The sequence below is a fragment of the Podarcis bocagei genome (genome assembly GCF_964188305.1).
Source record: "Podarcis bocagei genome assembly, chromosome: 3".
NCBI lineage: Eukaryota > Metazoa > Chordata > Lepidosauria > Squamata > Lacertidae > Podarcis > Podarcis bocagei.
The window spans coordinates 81,540,366-81,561,541 of record NC_138127.1 but is presented as its reverse complement, the minus strand read 5'-3'; the positions used below and the strand labels follow the sequence as shown (position 1 = coordinate 81,561,541).

Sequence of the window (21,176 nt, the reverse complement as noted above, 5' to 3'; positions counted from 1 at the left end):
GGCCCTAAAGTCCACCACAAGTCTCGGTTTGTCCGTGTTTTTTTTATCCACAAAAAACACTGGGCTGCCACCCACCGCTCTGGACTCTTGGATAAAACCCCTCTTCAGATTTTTGTCAATGAACTCCCTCAACTCCTGCATCTCCCTGTCTGACATGGCGTACAGCTTGCCTACTGGGAGTTGAGCCCCAGGGAGTAAATTGATTTGACAGTCAAAGGGTCTATGCAGAGGTAGTTTGTCAGCTTCCCTTTCGCTGAAAACGTTGCTCAGGTCGGCGTATTGTTGGGGCACCTTCCCCTTGTCCGCTACTTCCGTCCCTGCTAGAGTGGCCTTGGCCCCTTCCGGAGCTTTCCCCTCTTTGCAGTGCTCTAGACAATGTGCTGACCCAAAGGAGACCACTCTCTGATGCCAGCCTACTAGCGGATCATGTAACGCTAGCCAGCTCATCCCCAAAATAATGGGAGCTCCTCCCAAGGTGGCCACGTTGAACGCTATTAGCTCAGTGTGCCTTGCCACCCTCATTATCATTGGGACGGTCTGTTGGCTGACTTCTCCTCCCAACAGCTCCCTCCCATCGATCGTGGTCACCTGCAAAGGGTTGCTCAAAGGGATAGTCTGTATCTGGTGTTCAGCTGCAAACTCCTTGCTCATGAAATTACAGGAGCTGCCTGAGTCCAATAGCGCCTTTATCTTTAGTGGGTGTCCGTATGGCAGCTCTAGCGACACCTCTATCACTAGGGCGGGTCTAGGAGGTTCTGGCGTGGGCACTTTCACTGCTCTTTGGCCTGGCTGCTGTGCCCCGACGGTGGCAGCCAGGCGTTGGCTTTTACTTGCTGCTGGCGCTCTTCCTCTTTCTCCCCAACAGCTCCCGCCATCCCTTGCCATTCCTTTCTTTGAGGGCAGACTCTGGCAAAGTGACCTGGCTGTTGGCAGAGATAACATTTCTTGGCGCCTTTCCCCTCCTTCTTTCCCCCTTCACTGGGCTTTGAAACTGCACGCGCTGTTCCAATTTCCATCGGCTCTCCGGGCGGGAAAGGTGGCTCTGGAATCTCTGGAATGCGAAACTCCCTCCAACGTTCCCCCTTCCCTTCCCACCTCTCCAAGGCTCTCGCCTCCTGGCGTGCTCCTATGGTCAGCGCGGATTTGGTCAGCTGGTCCATAGACTCCACCCTGGGTGCCCGGGAAAGTTCATCTTTCACATCCGAAGAAAGCCCTTCTTCAAAAAGCATTTGTATGGGTTCCGCCGATAGATCCCACCCCAATTTATGGATCAACATGGTAAACTCAGTCCAGTACTCACGGACGGATCGGCTCCCCTGTTTACAAGCCATTAACTGGCTGCGTTCCACTCCCTGCTCAATATCGCTGGAAAACATCAGGTCCATGGCACGAAAGAACTTCATCGTGTCCTTTAGGATGTCATTATTCGCTGCCATCAGGGGCCTAACCCAGTCTTTCGCCCCCCCCCCTTCGAGATGTCCAATCACAAATGCCACCCACGATTCCTCGTCTGGAAAGTCATCAAACTGCAGGTTAAGGGCATATTGCATCTCTGTCCTAAAGGCATGATAGTTCCTGGGCTCCCCCCCCCAAACTTCTGCACCAATCCTGGCACCTTTCTGGCGAGCGGGGTGGTTTTTCCCTTTTCTGCATCTTGAGCCCTCCTCTCCTCGAGCCTCGCCGTCTGCAGCGCTAGCTGGACCTCCAACATCCTGTACCTTTCTTCCAGGCTCGGACCCGCTCCAGCTCCTCCTGCTTCTCCGGTTCCGGCTGGGTTGCTCATGATGCTTTCCCCTGCACAAGCTGCTTTCAAGGACTGTCGGAATGCTGTGATGGGATGATGAGCTGCTTGTGCGTAAAATCCTAGTCCCTCAGATTTTGGTCAAGTCGCAAACCTCTGTCTGTGACGGAGCGCCTTAAGCATGGCTCCGTCAGTCGCTGGCAGATTCTGACAGTGGTTGCTTTCGGAATCGTTTCCAACATAAAAGCTCCTTAACGGAAACGCGTCTTCTGGACTCTCGGCGTGACAGTTTCCGGCGAGGAGTGGGTGTCCCTATAGGAGGTCCTGAAACCTCCCCACTGTCCTCGCTGGAAGTGTCTCGGAGCCATCCCTCGTGCTCACTTTCCCTCGGAGCCCCTCCTCTCCCCCTGCTGGTTCCCTCTTCAGCTGCTGAGTCTCTCCCAACCTGCGTGAGCCCTTCCACCTCCTGTCCTTCCGATGGCAGTTCCCTGACATAAACCACTATCATTATTTTTTTTATATAATAATGTTTATTAAAGGTTTTAGACAATACATCACCAAATACATAAAACACCATCACCAACATAGAAAAATAAGAATAAACACAAAACAAATAACATAATTAAATTTCAATAAAACCAAATTTCCATAACCTTTCTTTCGGACTTCCTCACATCTCCCTTTCCTGCGTTCCCATTTATAAAGTTATATTCAGCAATTCTTCACTTCTTTCAAATCTTATTTTGTAATTTTCAAATATTATGTCTCCAATTTTAAACTTTATTATCAAATATTTAGATATTTAAATTTGACATAATATTAATCAAAGTTTCAATCTTGTTCTCATGGTTCGCTTCTTTTCATACATCTTTCCACTAAGTTCCTAATGCCAGATTATTTTCTATCCTGCATTATCTTAACATTCATACAATTTACAATGCTTTTGCAAGTAGTCCTTAAACTTTTTCCAGTCCTCTTCCATGTAAACCACTATCATTTTTACCTTTCTAGTAGATCTAAAGAATAGAGCAGGCATAGGCAAACTCCAGCCCTCCAGATGTTTGGGACTACAATTCCCATCATCCCTAGCTAACAGGACCAGTGGTCAGGGATGGTGGGAATTGTAGTCCCAAACATCTGGATTGCCGGAGTTTTCCTATGCCTGGAATAGAGAGTTGGAAATGTGGTCATGAGATCAACAGACTAGTTTGATACTATATCCCTCCTGATATGATGACTCCATCAGAGTAAACCACAGTTTTATTTTGTTTTTATTAATGTTTTACTGTGAATATGCCCTATCTTGACTGTTTTGCTCTACCCTTTCCTATACAAATTATACACTATTTTGACTTGTCTGAAATGCCCTTTGCTTTCCTTAATGCTACATATTTATAGTTACACAGTCACAAGATCACAAACTTCTTATTAAAATGCAAAACAAAATGCAATATTTTGATAAAGTTCAATGAAAGTATGTCAGTATAAATCTGCAAAATCTTAGTGTTGAGTGCATCACCATTACGGTCTGAATATTGCTGTAATCATCATTTAAAGACATCTACCAAAGTGCTAGGAAAACATTATATATGTATTTTTAACATTTATAGAAACAGAAGGAGCACTGTCAACCAAATTTGCATCTCATAGCTGGAACCAACACCACTGCACACTGCATAAATGAAAACTCAGAATAACAATAAGTTACCTTGGCACATGAATGAGTTTTATTTTTAATACCTAACCAAAAGTGAAAAATTCACAGTCTCAGACATTTGTTGCATATAATCTTAGTTGAATCATGATGACAAGTGTTCCTAAGTGCATTACTTCTAAAATATGAATGCATTTAACTAGTGAAAGGATTTAAATTATTGTGGCATTTTAACATAAAAAGATTCTATTCCTTTTTCTCCAACTTTCCCAAAGCTTTATTAGGCCTTCATTCTCGCTTTCGCTGACTTTTACCATTTTGTAGGGCATTTGGGGGCAGAATGTCAGGCACAGGTTCACATATTCATTTTCCTTTGTGACTTCACTAATATCCTATGCATAGGGTAGGAACATAAGAGCCAAGCCAAGTTTATATAGGATTACATGACAGGCAACATCTTAGAAGAGGAATTCCTAGTTCATCCTCGTTCTGAAGGGCTTTTGTAAGATGGTGCCATCTAAAACAAAAAAGTATGCCATGTTCTTCTAACCAATTTTTATTCATATGTAGATTTACATAATTTAATCAATTAATTTAGCAATTATGAATTATAACTCATAGGAGAAAGGAATATTCATTTATTTGAGTTGACAAAAAAATGTGACATCCTTAATCTGAATGGTCAAATTATGGGGCCCTGATTCCCCCTTCAGATTCAACTGATGTTTTGCTGCATTGTGATTTCAAGAGGGTGATACACTGGTATTTTTTTTGTAATTTTTTTGGTATTTTTTAAAGAATTTAATTTAAAAGTTTTCAGGAAAAGTAGAGGGAAATGTATATGCGCTTTCACCTGGGGTGATCATTTTGTTCCTTCAGTATTTTCCTTCAGGGCCTAACCTTTGGTAGAGACTGTCTCCCTTTTTGCCTTCCCTCACCTTTGAGTCCCAAGCATGTCTGCCCATGAGAGACCCACTGCAGAAACATATACAGTGGTATCTCGGGTTACAGATGCTCCAGGTTACAGACGCTTCAGGTTACATACTCTGCTAACCCAGAAATAGTACCTCGGGTTAAGAACTTTGCTTCAGGATGAGAACAGAAATCATGTGGCGGTGGTGCAGCGGCAGCAGCAGGAGACCCCATTAGCTAAAGTGGTACCTCAGGGTAAGAACAGTTTCAGGTTAAGAACAGACCTCCAGAGTGAATTAAGTTCTTAACCTGAGGGTACCACTGTATATTGATTGTGTTGCCTTTTGGCACATAGCACAATACAGTGGTACCTGTACAGTGGGTTACATACGCTTCAGGTTACATACGCTTCAGGTTACAGACTCCTCTAACCCAGAAGTATTACCTCGGGTTAAGAACTTTGCTTCAGAATGAGAACAGAAATCGTACTCCGGCGGCGTGGCGGCAGCAGGAGGCCCCATTAGCTAAAGTGGTCTTCAGGTTAAGTACAGTTTCAGGTTAAGAACGGACCTCCAGAACGAATTAAGTACTTAACCCGAGGTACCACTGTACTAGATGCACTGAATTAGAATATACAGTGCCCTCTACTTTGTTTGCACCGGTTCAGGATGAAGCTTAATTCCTATCAAATCTTGCTACCTGGGAACATACATTTATTTTCTGATATCATTGGACTTCCCTTAAGAATCTGCAGACAGTTTGGGGTGCCTTCTGCTTGGGAATTGGTACCACTCTAGAAGCACTGTAATAGTAGAGCATAACATATAATTCTTTCTTAAAATAGTTCCTTGTTTTTAGGCTCCCTATTCAGTCTTGGATTCCTACTTATATGCCTCTTTGAATCACTGCTTACCCAAACGTAGGACTCTGTGTGAACCCACTTGAGGAAGAAATGCTGTTGCTGTAATTATTGTCCTTAAAAATGTTCTCATTCATCACATTCCTGCACTCATCCCAACTCAAACCCTGTTTTTCCTTCTATGGGTGTGTGCTAGAGAGCTTAGAACTCTTGCAGAAGGGGGAGATTCCTCTCTCTTCCCACCTATTCATTGTTCTAGATCACTAGCCACCTAGTGTTGAACTAGGATCTAACAACCACATCATGTTTTTATATGTATAATGCATTTAAATCCATAAATTATAGTGTTTCCATTAAATATTATATAAGATACCTTACAAGTTCAACAAAAGATACCATCTTAGCTTTTTCTCTGTTGCCAGTTTAGCATTGATATATATTGTGAAGAAAATGAGCTCTAAAAATGTAGGCTGCTTGTTCGCGTAAAAAAAAATTATATCTGCTCTTCAATTCTGTGAGTGGTATTCAACTAAGTTTTACTTAGAGTAGACCTATTAAAATGATTGAACATGACTAAACTAGGTCCATAAATTGCAGTGGGTCTAGTCTGAGTAAAATATAGTTGAATACCATCCTATAACTCCCAGGGCGGTTATTGGACTAGCATTGGACATTAAAGAAGAAAGGAAATACTTGTCATTGATATACCGTATTTTTCATGGCTAAGCTCTGCTCTTGTAAGATTCCCACCAATTGAAACATCCTTTCGATTTCCTCTAGTAACTTTCCATCCACAGCCATTGTATCCATTGTAGTTTCACAGAATTCCCCCTAGGGGGAATCTGGTTACTTATTAGTCTTTTCTCCAACAGTCCTTTAGCTTATTATTATTACTTTGTTTCCAACAATTTTGGCTCAATTATAACTCGTCTTAATCCAGAGGGATCTTAGATAGTGATTTTTCCACTTTAAACTGCCCGTTTGGCAGCTTTGACAGCTGTCAAACTCCGCAGCTCTTACACAGGCACAAAGGCAGGACGTTCCCGAGCCCGGGAGGGGGGGTTGTTTAAAACATAAAGAAGGTCTCCAAAACTCCACTCTCCAGCACAAAATTTCCTTTAGCTAAATCTTGAAAGTTAGTGTCCTTTTTAACTCACCCCACCAAGGGTAGGCTCTCCAGCTTAGCTCTTATGTCGTTGCTTGGATCGTCTGCAAGGGGGGGGGTGCGGACTTCCTTTTAGCACATCCCCCGGTCGTCTCCAATTCAGGGTAAAATTTTTAAAGTCCCAATCCGTCTTACTCACGGGTAATTCTTTCAGTCCAGATTTTCAAGGAAGAAAGTCAGCGCTCTCTGGTCATGGCTCGCGGCTTCGCTCCACCGAGGTAGCGGTCGACTCTCAGTGCCACGCCACCCCCGTATCCTCTCCGCAGCCTTTAAAAAGGCTCTTCGTGGATCAGGGGGGGCGCTTAAGGCACCCGCCGAGTCTTCAGTCCGCAGGCTTCCGCGCCTGCGGTTTTTAAGGGTCCCCGCGTCGCCGGCGCGGCAAAGACCCGTCCTCAGTAGAGCCGATTCCCTCCGCAGCTCGGAGGGAATCCGCCATTTCCAGATCGCGTCAACCCGGAAGCTCCTATTATCACTATGATCACTATGACCTTGGGAACAGGCAACTCTGCTGTTTGTATTGAGGACCTGAATGAGAAAGAATCCACAGCTGAATGGGAAACAATGTCTACAGAGGTGGAAGAGACTAAACAAGAAAAAGAGAAAGTAACCTTGGGAAGCAACAACCAAAAGCTGACATCTGTGGAACACAAGCAAGGAGACTCTGGGAACATATCTACCACAAGTCTGCGAAAGACGCAGAAGAAGAAGGAGGAGGTTCTGGGACAATATGGAATACAGGAACTTAAAATAAAGAAATATGATTGGGGCCTCCGTTTGGACTTTGATTTTGAAGATACAGGCTTTGTGGAAATTCTTCAGCAGTTGCTTTCAAATCTCCTTGTGGGAAGAGAATATACTTTGATGGTGAAAGATCTTTTTCCAGACTCGACGACTGACATAAAGGACTACCAACAAGACCGGCGGAGAGGGACTGAAAGAGACTTGAAAGCCTCGGACGTGAGGAACCCAGGCTGAGAATTTTGACTTTGGATTATTATTGGGAAGGGACAAAAACCGGGGATGGGAGGGAGGGAAGAGGAGATTCTTAAAAACTCTTAAGACTTTTAGGTTTGGTTAATATGACTTTTAATTAAGATAAAATGAAAAATCGATGGAAGAGAATTTAAGTCCAACTTAGGAAAATCAATTTTTTTTTTATTAGAAAAGAGGTAATAAAATGAATAAGATGGTTAAGAGGAGAAATACCAACTTGCTGATATAATCTTGGGAATTGGGATGCACGAGGGGGGGTGGGGGGAAGTCAGGGAACAAGGTTATGAAACGAGGATCTGCTGAATTTATACATGTTTGTGTCTTGTGTTATTTTTGTGTCTGTATTGTCTTTATAGAAGCGGAAATCCCAATAATTTTTTTTTTTAAAAAAAGATATACCGTATTTTTCGCCCTATAAGACGCACTTTTTCGCCTCCAAAAATGAAGGGGAAATGTGGGTGCATCTTATGGGGCGAATGCAGGCTTTCGCTGAAGCCTGGAGAGTGAGGGGGGTCGGTACGCACCGACCCCTCTCGCTCTCCAGGCTTCAGGAAGCTATCCGCTAGCTGTGGGAGACCCAGCTCTCCCAGGGCTAGCGGAGAGCTTGCCTGCACCCAGAAGCTTGGGGCGCGCTGAGCTCCGCACGCCCCAAGCTTCGGGATTAGTGCAGCGCTCCGCTAGCCATGGGAGAGCCGCGCGGATCTCCCACGGCTAGCGGACTGCTTGCGCGCACCCAGAAGCTTGGGGCGCGCTGAGCTCCGCACGCCCCAAGCTTCGGGATTAGCGCAGCTGTCCGCTAGCCCTGGGAGAGCCACGCGGCTCTCCCAGGGCTAGCGGACTGCTTGCGCGCACCCAGAAGCTTGGGGCGCGTTGACCTCAGCACGCCCCAAGCTTCTGTATTAGCGCAGCGGTCTGCTAGCCCTGGGAGAGCCCCGCGGCTCTCCCAGGGCTAGCGGACTGCTTGCCGGCACCCAGAAGCTTGGGGCACGCTGACCTCAGCACGCCCCAAGCTTCTGTATTAGCGCAGCGGTCCGCTAGCCCTGGGAGAGGTGCCCGGCTCTCCCACGGCTAGCGGACTGCTTGCGCACACCCAGAAGCTTGGGGCCTGCTGAGCTCCGCACGCCCCAAGCTTCGGGATTAGCGCAGCGCACCTGGGGGGGAAATAATTTTTTTCCCCCTTTATTTCCCCCCCCCCAAAGAACTAGGTGCGTCTTATGGGCCGGTGCGTCTTATGGGGCGAAAAATACGGTAGCCTTTATGCTGCAGTGATTGTTCATAATATAATTATTTGCTGCCAAGTTCTGCATCTTTTGACAAATGTAATTTAATTTTATCAAATTACTATAGTGAATAGTGAATCATCCATTCAAAATAATAATAGTCAACTTTCATTGATGAAACACAATTATTTCAGATATCATTATAATTAAATATATATTTTTATATAAATGCTTTTCTTCTGTGTTGTCCAGCACTTACTCGTTTTTGGACAATGCGAGCTTTTACCATTGTTGACAAGATGTTGGATGTAAATTAAGAACTTGTAAATATTCATTCGTAGGCATTTTATTCTCTGTAGTTCATAGACACTGAGGCTGACCAGACAAATCTGCAACGAAAAAAAGAGTAATTACTAAATAGGAAACATATGTACCAACGTTGACAGGTGTAATTGCTTTAAAAAATCCGAGAATGTATGTTTATTTATTTTTATTAATGCTATTGTAAAAATGCTTATTTACTCACATTTCTCGGCTCTGAGATCTGTTCCTTGAGGACAAAGAAAGGTCACCAGTCTCTCCAAGTCCTAGTTCTTTGTCAAAAGTGGACACAGTTAATGAGGTTGGTTTGGTACGGCACAAATTCTCAGACACAGATAGAGATCCTTTCAATGGAAACAAATTTGTTTGGCTTTACCAGGTTACTTAGCGATTAATAATAGCCTTGAGATGCAGGTCAGAAAGGTCAGTGTACCCGCTTGCCAATACAATCTAAAATGTACAGCAAGTCCAGGTCTCCCGGCTTGGAGGCCTCCAAACACTATGCATAAAGTAAAACAGGCTATTTTCCAACTTCTTTTTTCATATTAATAAGCAATTTTCAAGAGAAGTGTGGCAAAATGGGGGCCATGCCACTCTAAGTAATTCATTTATTTTGCAATTTAATCTTATGTTGGAAAAAAATTACACTGCTGCAAAAGCATAGCATGGTGATTTTTAAACGTCAGTATGTTTCATAAGTAACCTTGTATGAAATATTGTATTAGAAGCCTTTAACAGTAAAAGGCAACAAAAAGAAAAAAGAAAACATTCCAGGGATTGAAACAGAATAATACATCTTCTCCTATCTTTAATTTATTTCTGTTTTGTTCTACTTTTGCCTTGTACGTTTGAAAGAAAAACATGTGTGATTAACTTAATATTTTACTCTACATGCTATGGATTAATATTTTGATGGAAAAGTAAAAAATGACATAGCACATAGATTTTTGTAACAGAGTTTTCTATATCTATGGTAAAAATATTGCCAGATTGCATGTTTTAAAAAGTTATGTCCCATTATACTGAAAATATTATTTATTTGTTTTGTATCCTGCCATTCATCAGCAAGCACTCTCAGCATGGGTTACATCATAAAAAAAGGAAAAAATACATCCATTGTAATAAAATGCAGTAGCATTACAAACAACATCAAAACGTTCCATATCTACATATTTATAGATAGCGAGAAACTGAAAATATCTATAATTGTAATGGAGTGAGAATGCTCTGGTTTTAGGATGGACAGAGTCAACTGATTGTTGCATGATCATCATAGTTTTCTGAATAGCTCTGTAATGCAATGAAATCCACAGTCTCTACACTTCACACAGGTTTAACTCTGATTATTTTTCAAAGCAAACCTTTAAAGTGCTTCTTGCGTTCAGCCTTTATTTCAGGAGACTCCCACTGTAGTAAGTAACTGATGATGTAAAAGAGAGAACTTGTAAGAACTTCTAACTCTGGAGGTGAATTCTAGGGGTAGGAAGCCTGAAGAAACCTAGTTTTCAGTTCATGTCCTAGATGGGAAGCTTGAGGGCCCATAGCAAATTAGCTGAAACTCCAATTTTGGATAAGGGGTCAAAAGGAAACTCTGCTGATAAAAGTAGTTCCACACCACATGGACATCTTCAGGAGAAGAAAAGGCTAAGGAGTGAACCCTACACAAATCCGGAGTGGAGTCTCTAAGGCGGTTGAATGGTGTCTTGTGTGCCATCATTGGCCATGGGCTGAAAATGATCAGCATTGACCTTGCTGCTCTACAGGAGACCAAACTTGCTTCAAATGACAGCCTCCAAGAGATGAACGACACCTTTTTCTGGCAAGGAGGGCATCCAGAAGAACCACATATTCAAGGTGTGGGCTTCACAGCGTGGAACCCTCTTCTGTCTGCAATAGAACCGCTGACCAAGGGCTCAGAATGCTTGCTTTCCCTCACCTTTCAACCACCTCCAGTCCAGTTAACATCTTGAATGTCTACACTCCCACTAGACCAGGCTGTCGGGAGGGTCCCAGCCTGCGAACACCTATTCCTGCTGGCAGATTTCAATGCTAGAGTTGGAGATGATCATCACACGTGGGGCAACTTCATAGGCCACTTTAGTATTGGCAGCATGAACAAGAATGGACAACAGCTGCTAGAACTGTGTTCATATCACAGCCTCTGAACCATGAATAGGTTCTTCTCTACCAAGGCAAAACAGCAAGTGTCATGGAGATGTCCAAGGTTGGGGCACTGTGATCATGTCACATGGAGCTACCACAGTGCCGACTGTGACACGGATCACTCTCTGGTGATGAGCAAGATCCTTCTCCGATTCTGTCAAAGAAGCTCTACTGGACTGCCCCAGAGACAGCGTCAAAGCAAGGTGGAACTACCTACAACACAGCTGTGACCTCCTTTGGCAAAAGAGAGCAGCAGATCCCTGACTGAGCCTGGCATTAAGAACATGGAGCCTCTTTGGCATATTCTTCTCCTTGTTGCTCTCCTATGTCTTCAGCTCAACTGAAGACGGTGTCTACATCCATTCAAGGAGTGGTGGGGGACTATTTAACCTGACATGTTTGCACACCTGGACAAAAGTGTGGTGGGTCCATATCCGAGAGATGTTATTTGCAGGTGATGCAGCCTTGATTGTGCACTCCAAGGAAGCACTAGAGTCTCATCAACCAATTTGCCCAAACCTGTATGGGATTCAGCCTTGCCACCAGCCTGACAAAGGCCAACATCCTGGGTCAGGACGTTGCCTGGGTGTGTCTAAGTGCAACCAGCTCCTCTTTGAGAACACATGCACGGTCCTTCACATATATATTGGGGATTTTTTCATATGTATTGAGGCTTTCCATTTATAGGTAGGCAATCAGTGTACCACTTGAGTGCATGCAAAAGTGCCCTGCATGTGCCCTTTGTATCTACACGGGGCTCTTTGAATTAATTGTAATATTTAATTACATGCATCCAAACCAGTGCCATTAAAATCAATGGGAGTTTTGCTATTAACTTTACTGTGCTGTGGATTGCACCCCCTGATATTTAATTGATATGGAATATGTTGAAGTATTATAAATATTTACCCTACAGGAACTGAATTATTTTCAATGCTGTATTTTACATAAGATGCCCAGAAAAAGGTCAGAACTTACCTAATTAACATTTATTAAATCTACATACATCGCTGAACAAAATTTATGTCTTTCACACACAAGGTTAATTTGAATTAGTGTTTCTTAATACCAATAACAACAAATGTTAATCAAGCTAACTTCTACTCTGGGTATATGTTAGTGAGGGTGATACTGTAATGTGTTGTTATAAATATATTATGCAATCACATTTTATCTATGAAATGTTTTAAGGGTTCAATAATTGGCAATAGGATTAGTAATTTATTAGAAAAAATCATAGAAACAAATTCACAGGGTAGAAAATTCCTGCAAGAGTTCTCTTAACTAATTACTTAATCTTCTGTGTCTTAATACTGAATCAGACCATTTGTTCATGTAACCCAACACTATCTACTCAGACTAGAAGCAGAAGTCCAAGGCAGAAGGATAATGGTCTGGGGTTGTGTGGAGGTCAAATACACATTACTATTTCTGAAGCAGGGTCCCCCCAGTATACTTGCCTCCAGCATCCTCGAGCCGACCAGTCAGCATAAAAGGGGGGATTTTAACCAAAAAGTATTTTCTCCCTTTCTGTTGATTTGAGCCAATCCGAGTTGAAGGAGGTGAGTCAACCACTGAGGACTGACTTCTAGGGACACTCTGGAGTCAGATGCGCAAGAACAACACCGATGAGTTGTTCTGTGTATTCCATATAAAAACACAAGCTGCTTCAGTTTCAAGAAACTGATGTTGAAGTTCTGCTACGGACAATGGAACTTCAGGGGAAACACAACTCAAGTCACTCCAAAATAATATATTGGAGCACTCCAAATCATATACCCATGTGCGTGCACAGAAAATAGTAGATCTAGCTGAAAGGCAACACATAGAGAACTGCACTAATTGTTGCAATGCATCCCTAATTATTATTGCTATATAATCTTACAAGGTTGTATAAACTTGGAAAGGGACATGGCTGTGAGGAGATCAGGTTGTGAGGAGGCATAGCTGTGACTATTATGCAGGCACCCTGCATTTCTGAATTTGCTAGTACACTCCTGGTCCCAGGTCCATTGGGGAGGAGTTTCCACTTCTGTTACCTGAGATCTACCACTGGTGCATGGCCCCTCTCCCAATTGTTGTTGTTTAGTCGTTTAGTCGTGTCCGACTCTTCGTGATCCCATGGACCAGATCACGCCAGGCACTCCTGTCTTACACTGCCTCCCGCAGTTTGGTCAAACTCATGCTGGTAGCTTCGAGAACAGTATCCAACCATCTCGTCCTCTGTCGTCCCCTTCTCCTTGTGCCCTCAATCTTTCCCAGCATCAGGGTCTTTTCCAGGGAGTCTTCTCTTATGAGGTGGCCAAAGTATTGGAGCCTAAGCTTCAGGATCTGTCCTTCCAGTGAGCACTCAAGGCTGATTTCCTTAAGAATGGATAGGTTTGATCTTCTTGCAGTCCATGGGACTCTCAAGAGTCTCCTCCAGCGCCATAATTCAAAAGCATCAATTCTTTGGCGATCAGCCTTCTTTATGGTCCAGCTCTCACTTCCATACATCACTACTGGGAAAACCATAGCTTTAACTAAATATGCAATAATGCGCAATCTCCATAGGACCCTCTCTGTCAGTCTCTTTATACCTGTAACCTTGTGACTCAGAAAGGGAGACAAATGCTTATTCAACAGCAAAAACACAGGATAGTTCCTTATTTACAACCTCCCCATGCTTACTGAGCTCTGTTAGTAAGCAGAATGTTGAACTTAGAAAGACCATTGGTCTAACTAAGCATGGCACTACACAGTCATCCATAAGTACCTATTCTAGGGAGGCTGCAAATTTTCATGAGGCATCTAACTCGCATAACCAACTACACGTTTCCTTCATGCTCCGGTACTATATGGAGAAGTTTATTCCTTTAACTCCTGCCCCAACATTAAAATATCATGCCGTGTTTAGGGAAGCTTAAGTTTCACAGCTCTGTATTGGGAAGCTTTTGATGTCTGATGTATCTTGGTTTTTTTATATTCTGTTGGAAGCCTCCCAAAGTGGCTGGGGCAACCCAATCTGATGGATGGGGTACAAATAATTATTTTAATGTTATTATTAAAACTAAAACCAGTCATTTCTAAACAATTTGTAAGCTGATTTTGTTCTAAAAACATAGATACAAGGATACATAATAGTTTACCTATGATTCTGATTGGATTTTATTCTGATCCTGATCTGATTTGAGGATGTATTTTAATTGATTGTCTGATTTTATGTTAATGTGTTATACATTTGATGTTAGCTGCTCTGAGCCCGGCTTCGGCTGGGGAGGGCGGGATATAAATAAAATTTATTATTATTATTATTGTTATTGTTGTTGTTTGTTGTTGTTGTTGTTGTTAATGTTGTTGTTGTTGTTGTTGTTGTTGTTGTTATTTAAACTCTTGTTTACATGAAACTGGATCTCCCAAAATGGTTAAGAATCTTAGTGCATTGAATGTCTCTTGAATTCCTTTGTTCTAACAGTACTAGCCAAGCATTGCTGAATGTAGCCAATCCTGATGTTGTCGATTTCAGTAAACAGTGGACGATGCCAGCATATCATCACTAGGGAAGACGGGCTGGGAAAGATGTTTTAAAGCACTGATGCCTTTTTACATTGGCCCAGTAATCATTTAAATGTTTTCATGCAGGAAAGAACTGGAAGAGTTTGCGGAGATGAAGGAGAAAGAGGAACAGAAAAAAGCCCTCGAAAGAGAAAAAAGGAAAAAGGATTACCTCGCCCAAAAGATGCATTACCTCCTTAGCACTGTGCAGGTTGGTGTACCTGTCCCTGACAGCTCATGCAAACCACTGAGGCCCCTAGCTTGACAGAGATAAACTAGCAGGCTGAATGGGACATGACTTGTTGAAAAGATATCACAAAGACACTACTTCGAGTTCAATTTAGTGCATTTCTATAGGCGAGAGCAGGTACCATGACTGCTGCATGACACGACAGCGGCTTCATAGAGGCGGCATCAGCGCGGCTGGCAGAAAGAGTCCAAGTCAGCAGTTTGATCTGCCATTGTGATAACACAACACAAAGGGCATAACCTCACTTTAAAAACTCATTTTGACTGGCTTATTGTTGTGGTTGTTTCACTTGTCAAGGACTAACCAGTTATTAAGCTGAGGAGGGGTTTCATATTTTTTCGGTTTTAATTGAGCTAATGCTTTGATCAGAATTACATTGCTCCACTATGTTTCAAGATAGGTGGTTAAGAATGGATTATCTGTAAAAAAAACTTTCCAGAGTGATCTTCTTGGGTCAGCAAATTTACCTTGATTACCTTCTTGTAGACAGTACTCTTGAATATATTCCAACAGATCTATTTACTCTTCTTAGAAGATTTGCTGGAATTCTGAAGAGCTATTTGGTATGACAGATGTTCCCCTCTTTAATCCCTGCTTAAGTTCATCAGTGCAAATAAGTTTTTTCCTGCCTGCAATAAGTGCTTATTTATATGAACATCCATACTGGAAATGCAAGCACAATTGTTTCAGTCTTAAATGGGTATCTGCTATTGATGATTAGACTTTTTATTTAGTCATGCTCACTTTTTGCTTAACAAGTGTCATTCTTCCAATCAGGGATTGAAGACAACAGCATAAGATTTTGCCATAGAAAATTTAGCTCCCTTCTTTTGTGTCACATCAATCATGAATAAGCAATGTTGGAGTTTGTTTACCTAAGCTGCATAGCAATTAATTATGGGAAAGTGAACTGATTAGTGGAAATTAGTTATTTTAATTGTAAATTTAGTGAAATCAAGGTTTGTTTGTGAAGAAACAGAAGAAAGGACTAATTAGTAAATCAATATTATTAAAAATGAATTATTCATCTGCTCCTTGAAAGAAAAAATCTCTGGGAGAGGACTTTTCATTGTTTAAAACTTTAATTTAGATATATAAATACCTCCAAATATTTCAAAGAGTGGACAAACCTCATCTCAATGAAGACAGTGCGTAGGGGTATTTATGGTTAATTTGGAAATTTAAGATTTCTCATCCTCATAATTTCAAGACAATCTACAAACATGCTAATCAAATGGTGAAAATCACACTTGTCTCTGAAGTGTAATGCACTTATTGAAATATTACTTAACAATTTAAGAACTAGCACTTCAGGTCCCAGCCCCAAAATGCGCCAATGTCATTGCAGAATTGCGGTGTATCTTACATTCCCTGTGATCCGATATGCAGCAGGTTAATGCAAATATGCAAATTATACATTAAAATATACAGATTTGTTGCATCCTTATATATTACCTTCTCAGGGTGTCTAATGCTGGTATAAACTTAGCATACAAAGAAGTTAAAAATAGAATTGGAATTGTATTTTGATTAAAACTGAGGTTGCTAGAAGACAATGCCTGGAGAAATAAATGACAAGCTCTAAAACTTTATCCTTATGAAATATTGAGCTTTTAATCAACGTTCTTCGTTTATTGGTGGTTTCAATAACTAGTCAAGTAACACCTAACACATCTAAGCCTTCCTTTGTTTGAAGAAAATTCTTTCTTCATCATCCCTATAATTATGAAGAAACTTGCCATAGAATCTATGCCAGTGTTTTCAAGTCATAAATTATGTTATCTGCTCCACCTACTGGTTGCCTTGTGGAAGAGATCCAACTGCATACTACAGTTAGAAATACACTGAGATAGTGTTAAGATCTATCCAATTTTCGTATTCATAACATATCTGTTGAGACTGAGATTTTAAAGGGGGAATTTTAAGTTTGTTTTTCAGAGAAAGCCATGAAATCCTTATTTTATTTCTTTAAATGGTGCCTTCTTTTCCTCCTGTTATTCTTTCTCAGGTTTGTAGTGCCAGCACAAAGCTTTTACAAAGACCAAACAACATCATTTGAGTTTTTTAGACTTAACATCTTTTCTATTTGTAAGACAAATCAATAAGAGCAGATCAGGAAACTTTTATCATCATTTAATATTTGTAAGACACACTACAATTGACAGTGGTTAATTTTTATACTAACAATTCTACATTGTAACCCTTCCCAGAGCGGCTTAAAATATGAACATAAGCAATGTGTATCTCCTTGTGAATGTATTTTTAAAATGTAATTTTGTCGCTCAACTTCAGCAAGAAAAAGAAGAATGTGCCGAAACAGTGAAAGCCGACCAAATTATTACACATATTGTTCCTGTGTTTTGGAAGATTTTGAATCTTCAAGTGACAAGAACTATAAATATACCTATTTTCTGCCCCTCATATTATTGGACCAAAATAGCTACTAACATCCTCTTCCTCCTCTTAAAAGCGACTTGCTATGACAGAGCTTGCATTCATCAGTAATTTGGCTAAAACAACAAATGGTAGCATTAAAATCAGCAGTAGAATTATAAAATTAATTTTTTTAGTTAGTATGCCATGGTAAATTGCTTCTATTGCAGTTTGACCTGCTGTCTCTGGTGTTTTGGTTTGTAAAGCGATGATATTTGCAGTATTATTAATTTGCATGTGTTTATTTCTATTTTGGCTCGGCATGTAATGCCTCAGGCTTATATTATTGATTCAAAAAGAGCTAAGTAGTCCGTTGTAGCAGTGTTGGCTGCTGTGGCTTTTCGGGATCTGCAGACAAAGATGATGTGCCCACACTGTTTTCCGCTTTTTAAACAACTCAATAAAAATAATGATGACATTGTCCTTGAAATGCAACTTGGTGGTACAGTTTTATGGTATGAAGCAAAATCTTACCAATTTTGAAGATAGCTGTAAATCTTGTGCTATAGCATATTTCCTTCAGATAAATAAATTCTCTGGAGGATTTGCGAGAAAATGGCGAGTAGCGGTCCCTGATCCGGCTTTAGCTGTCCATATTGTGTGCAGTGAGTTAGTTTTTAATAATAGCCAAACAGAACGTAGAAAAAAATACTTTCATCCTATTCAGATATAAGATAAAGAAAAGAAGTCTATTGCATGGAAAAGATCCATTTAAAACATAATACTTTACATTAAAGATTGCTCAAAATCTTCATTTTGTGTCATGATCAGAGTATATTGAAGTGCAGTTTTCAGACAATGTCCTCCAGAGAAGAAACACTTGCTTTTTTTGGGGGGGGGGGGCGCGGCTAGCACTGTGGGTTAAACCACAGAGCCTAGGGCTTGCCGATCAGAAGGTTGGTGGTTTGAATCCCCGCGATGGGTTGAGCTCCCATTGTTCGGTCTCTGCTCCTGCCAACCTAGCAGTTCGAAAGCACGTCAAAGTGCAAGTAGATAAATAGGGACCGTTCCGGCGGGAAGGTAAACGGTGTTTCCGTGCACTGCTCTGGTTCTCCAGAAGCGGCTTAGTCATGCTGGCCACATGACCCAGAAGCTATACGCCGGCTCCCTTGGCCACTCAAGCAAGATGAGCGCCGCAACCCCAGAGTCGTCCACGACTGGACCTAATGGTCAGGGTTCCCTTTACCTTTACCTGGCCAGAAGACACAGCCCTGCTGCCATAACTCTTTTTTCAGATGATTTATTTATTTTGTTTGTAAAATTTATTTCCTACCCCTCATCACCAAACAATTCCAGGGTGGATCACAATAATAAAAATATACCATAAATACACCATAAAGTCAGATTTTAAAATTCCCTATTAACACTAGCATGACAATAGGCAGCTCACGTCATCTGTTCCATTTTAGACAATCCAGGTCTCTCTGGATGCCTGCATGCATCACACTATCCCCAAAGTCTTGGTGAAAGAGGTAGGTTTCCAGCTGGCACTAAAAACTGTAAATGTCAGCACCAGCCACATCATGGGGGAAGGATATTTCCACAGTTGGGGTGCCATTGAGAAAGCCTGATCTCTGCAGGATTCTTAAATCAAAGGACCAACAATACAGAGAGGGGCACTCCTTGAGATAATTTGGTCCTAAGATATAAATGGCTGAGCCCCCTGAAGACCACTATCTGCAAAATAAGAGGAGGACCACCTAGCCAGCTCCTTCAGCGAGATGGCACCTACCACAAACCAACTCTAGTTAGCCTACATGAGGCTTCAGTTGGCTATAAGTCCCTTTAGAGACAACATCTTCTGCAATTGTCTTGACAACTCTTAGAGCTGTCCAAAGGCCTGGTCCAGTCTGCTTTGACCGAATACTACCCGATTGTCCTGTTAGCATCAAGCTCCCATAAAACTGGGTATCTTGAAAGCACTGTTATTCTCTTTTGGTAGAAAGAACAACTGGTGAGCTTATAAAGTAAGGGGAAACCGCAGAGCAAGGAGTCCAGTGAATGAGTCATATTAAAGGCTTAGTTTAATAATTTAAAATGAATACTGCTAAATTAGTTATTAAACAAATGGAGATATATAAATGGCCTAGCCAAAATGGAGGTACTTTAGGAATAATGCTGGACCTCAGTTACAGCATTTCATCAATGGATAAGTAAAACATCACTGATACTGTATACAGACCTGCATATTATAGGTTAGCTTTTCCTGCTTCTTGTTCAAGCAAAATTATTATTAAATTCAAGAGGACTTTTCACACTGCAGGATTCTTGCACATAAGAAATCAGTTTTCCATGTACATCCCAACCCAGTTAAGCCAAACCTTTTGAATTTAAGATGTTGACAAACCACAATTCTAAGACAACTCACTTGGGACTTAGGTCCAAGTGCATGAATTGAGTGTGTGATTTAGAAATCTGACGCAGGTGTCAGCCTTCCTTGCAACTCACAGCTACACTGAAGTTGCTCAGATGGTTGTCATTTATTTAATTTTTTTTTAAAAAAATATTTATTAAAGGTTTTAAACAATACATCACCAAACACATAAAACACCATCACCAACACAGGGAAAAAAAGTAAACACAAAACAAATAAAATACAGCATAATTAGATTTCAAAAAACCAAATTTCCATACCCTTCCTTTCGGACTTCCTTACATCTCCCTTTCCTGCGTTCCCATTTATAAAGTTATATTCAGCAGTGCTTCACCTTCTTTCAAATCTTATTTTGTAATTTCCAAATATTATGTCTCCAATTTTAAACTTTATCACATATTTAGATATTTAAATTTGACATAATATTAATCAAAATTTCATCCTTGTTCTTATAGTTCGCTTATTTTCATACTTCCACTAAGTTACTAATGCCAGATTATTTTCTATCCTGCATTTATTTAAGTTCTAGAAGGCAAAATCTTAACAAAAGGCTCTCTTTTGTGGGTTCTTTAAATCTTTGAATAATATTTAGAAATTCTACAGTGAAGTATGAACTTTTTTCTTTGAGGCTAATCTCTAATAGATCCTTGGTATTGCTGTTCCAAAATGCATATATAAATCTGATTGTAGTTAAAAGAAATTGGTATTATTTTTAACAAAGAGATTACACTGTATGGAATCATTCACCTCTTTATTTTTGCAATATTTTCAAAGTATGTGTATGTGTATTTAAATTTCCAAATCATTCTTTCACCTCTTGACACAGAGAGAGGCCACCAGAGCTCTCCCCTCCATCTGGACATTACCAGGAATGTTCACTGGAATTCTTATGGAAGCATGAACGGCAGTACCTGGAAAAATATCATGTTTCCTTTCAGTTCCCCACAAGAGTAATTGAATGTTGAATATCTTACTAAATGCTGGACTGTGACAGTGTGTTAACACTCTTGACTATCTCCTAACAGCAGGGCAATTATTTGCTGAGTGGGATTTTTATAAATCCCCTGGCAGTAGTATGTCCTGATAATTATGATGAAGTGCACTGGTCAGTGTTGATTCAGCAATTCCGTTTCCAGCAAATATTTCTTTCACACCTCTCCTTCATGCTTCTACATTTATGGTTTCTTTTTTCAAGAAATGCTCTCTCTGTTTCTGCGTCTCTGTGTGTGTTTCACAAAGAAAGTAGAATAGATTACATGCACACAAAAAGTTTCAAGGAACGAGCTAGAGCTTTGCAAGGGAAGGATCTAGGGATCAGGCTGTCATGCAATGTCGTTGACAACTTACCCATTTTGGACAGAGTAATATTGTTTGCCTTTTGGGGCTACCTGTGTGCCCAACACGGATCTTGAATCACAGGTTGAACTCTGTCTTGGAATGCTTTCTTCCAAATTCACTATATATACCAATTGCACCCTTCCTGGATTTGTGAGATCTAACCATGGGTGGTACTGTGGGTTAAACCACAGAGCCTAGGACTTGCTGATCAGAAGGTCG

General features: G+C 41.2%; 1 protein-coding gene across 1 annotated transcript in view; it reads left to right on the top strand.

The window, feature by feature from the left end:
• Positions 1-21,176, top strand: part of SPATA17 (spermatogenesis associated 17) — a gene marked incomplete at its 5' end in the record, with an annotated part of 86,258 nt that overhangs the window by 20,375 nt on the left and 44,707 nt on the right. The window contains 1 exon segment of the mRNA XM_081186070.1: positions 14,650-14,773. Within this exon segment, the coding sequence (XP_081042196.1) occupies positions 14,650-14,773 (124 nt within the window).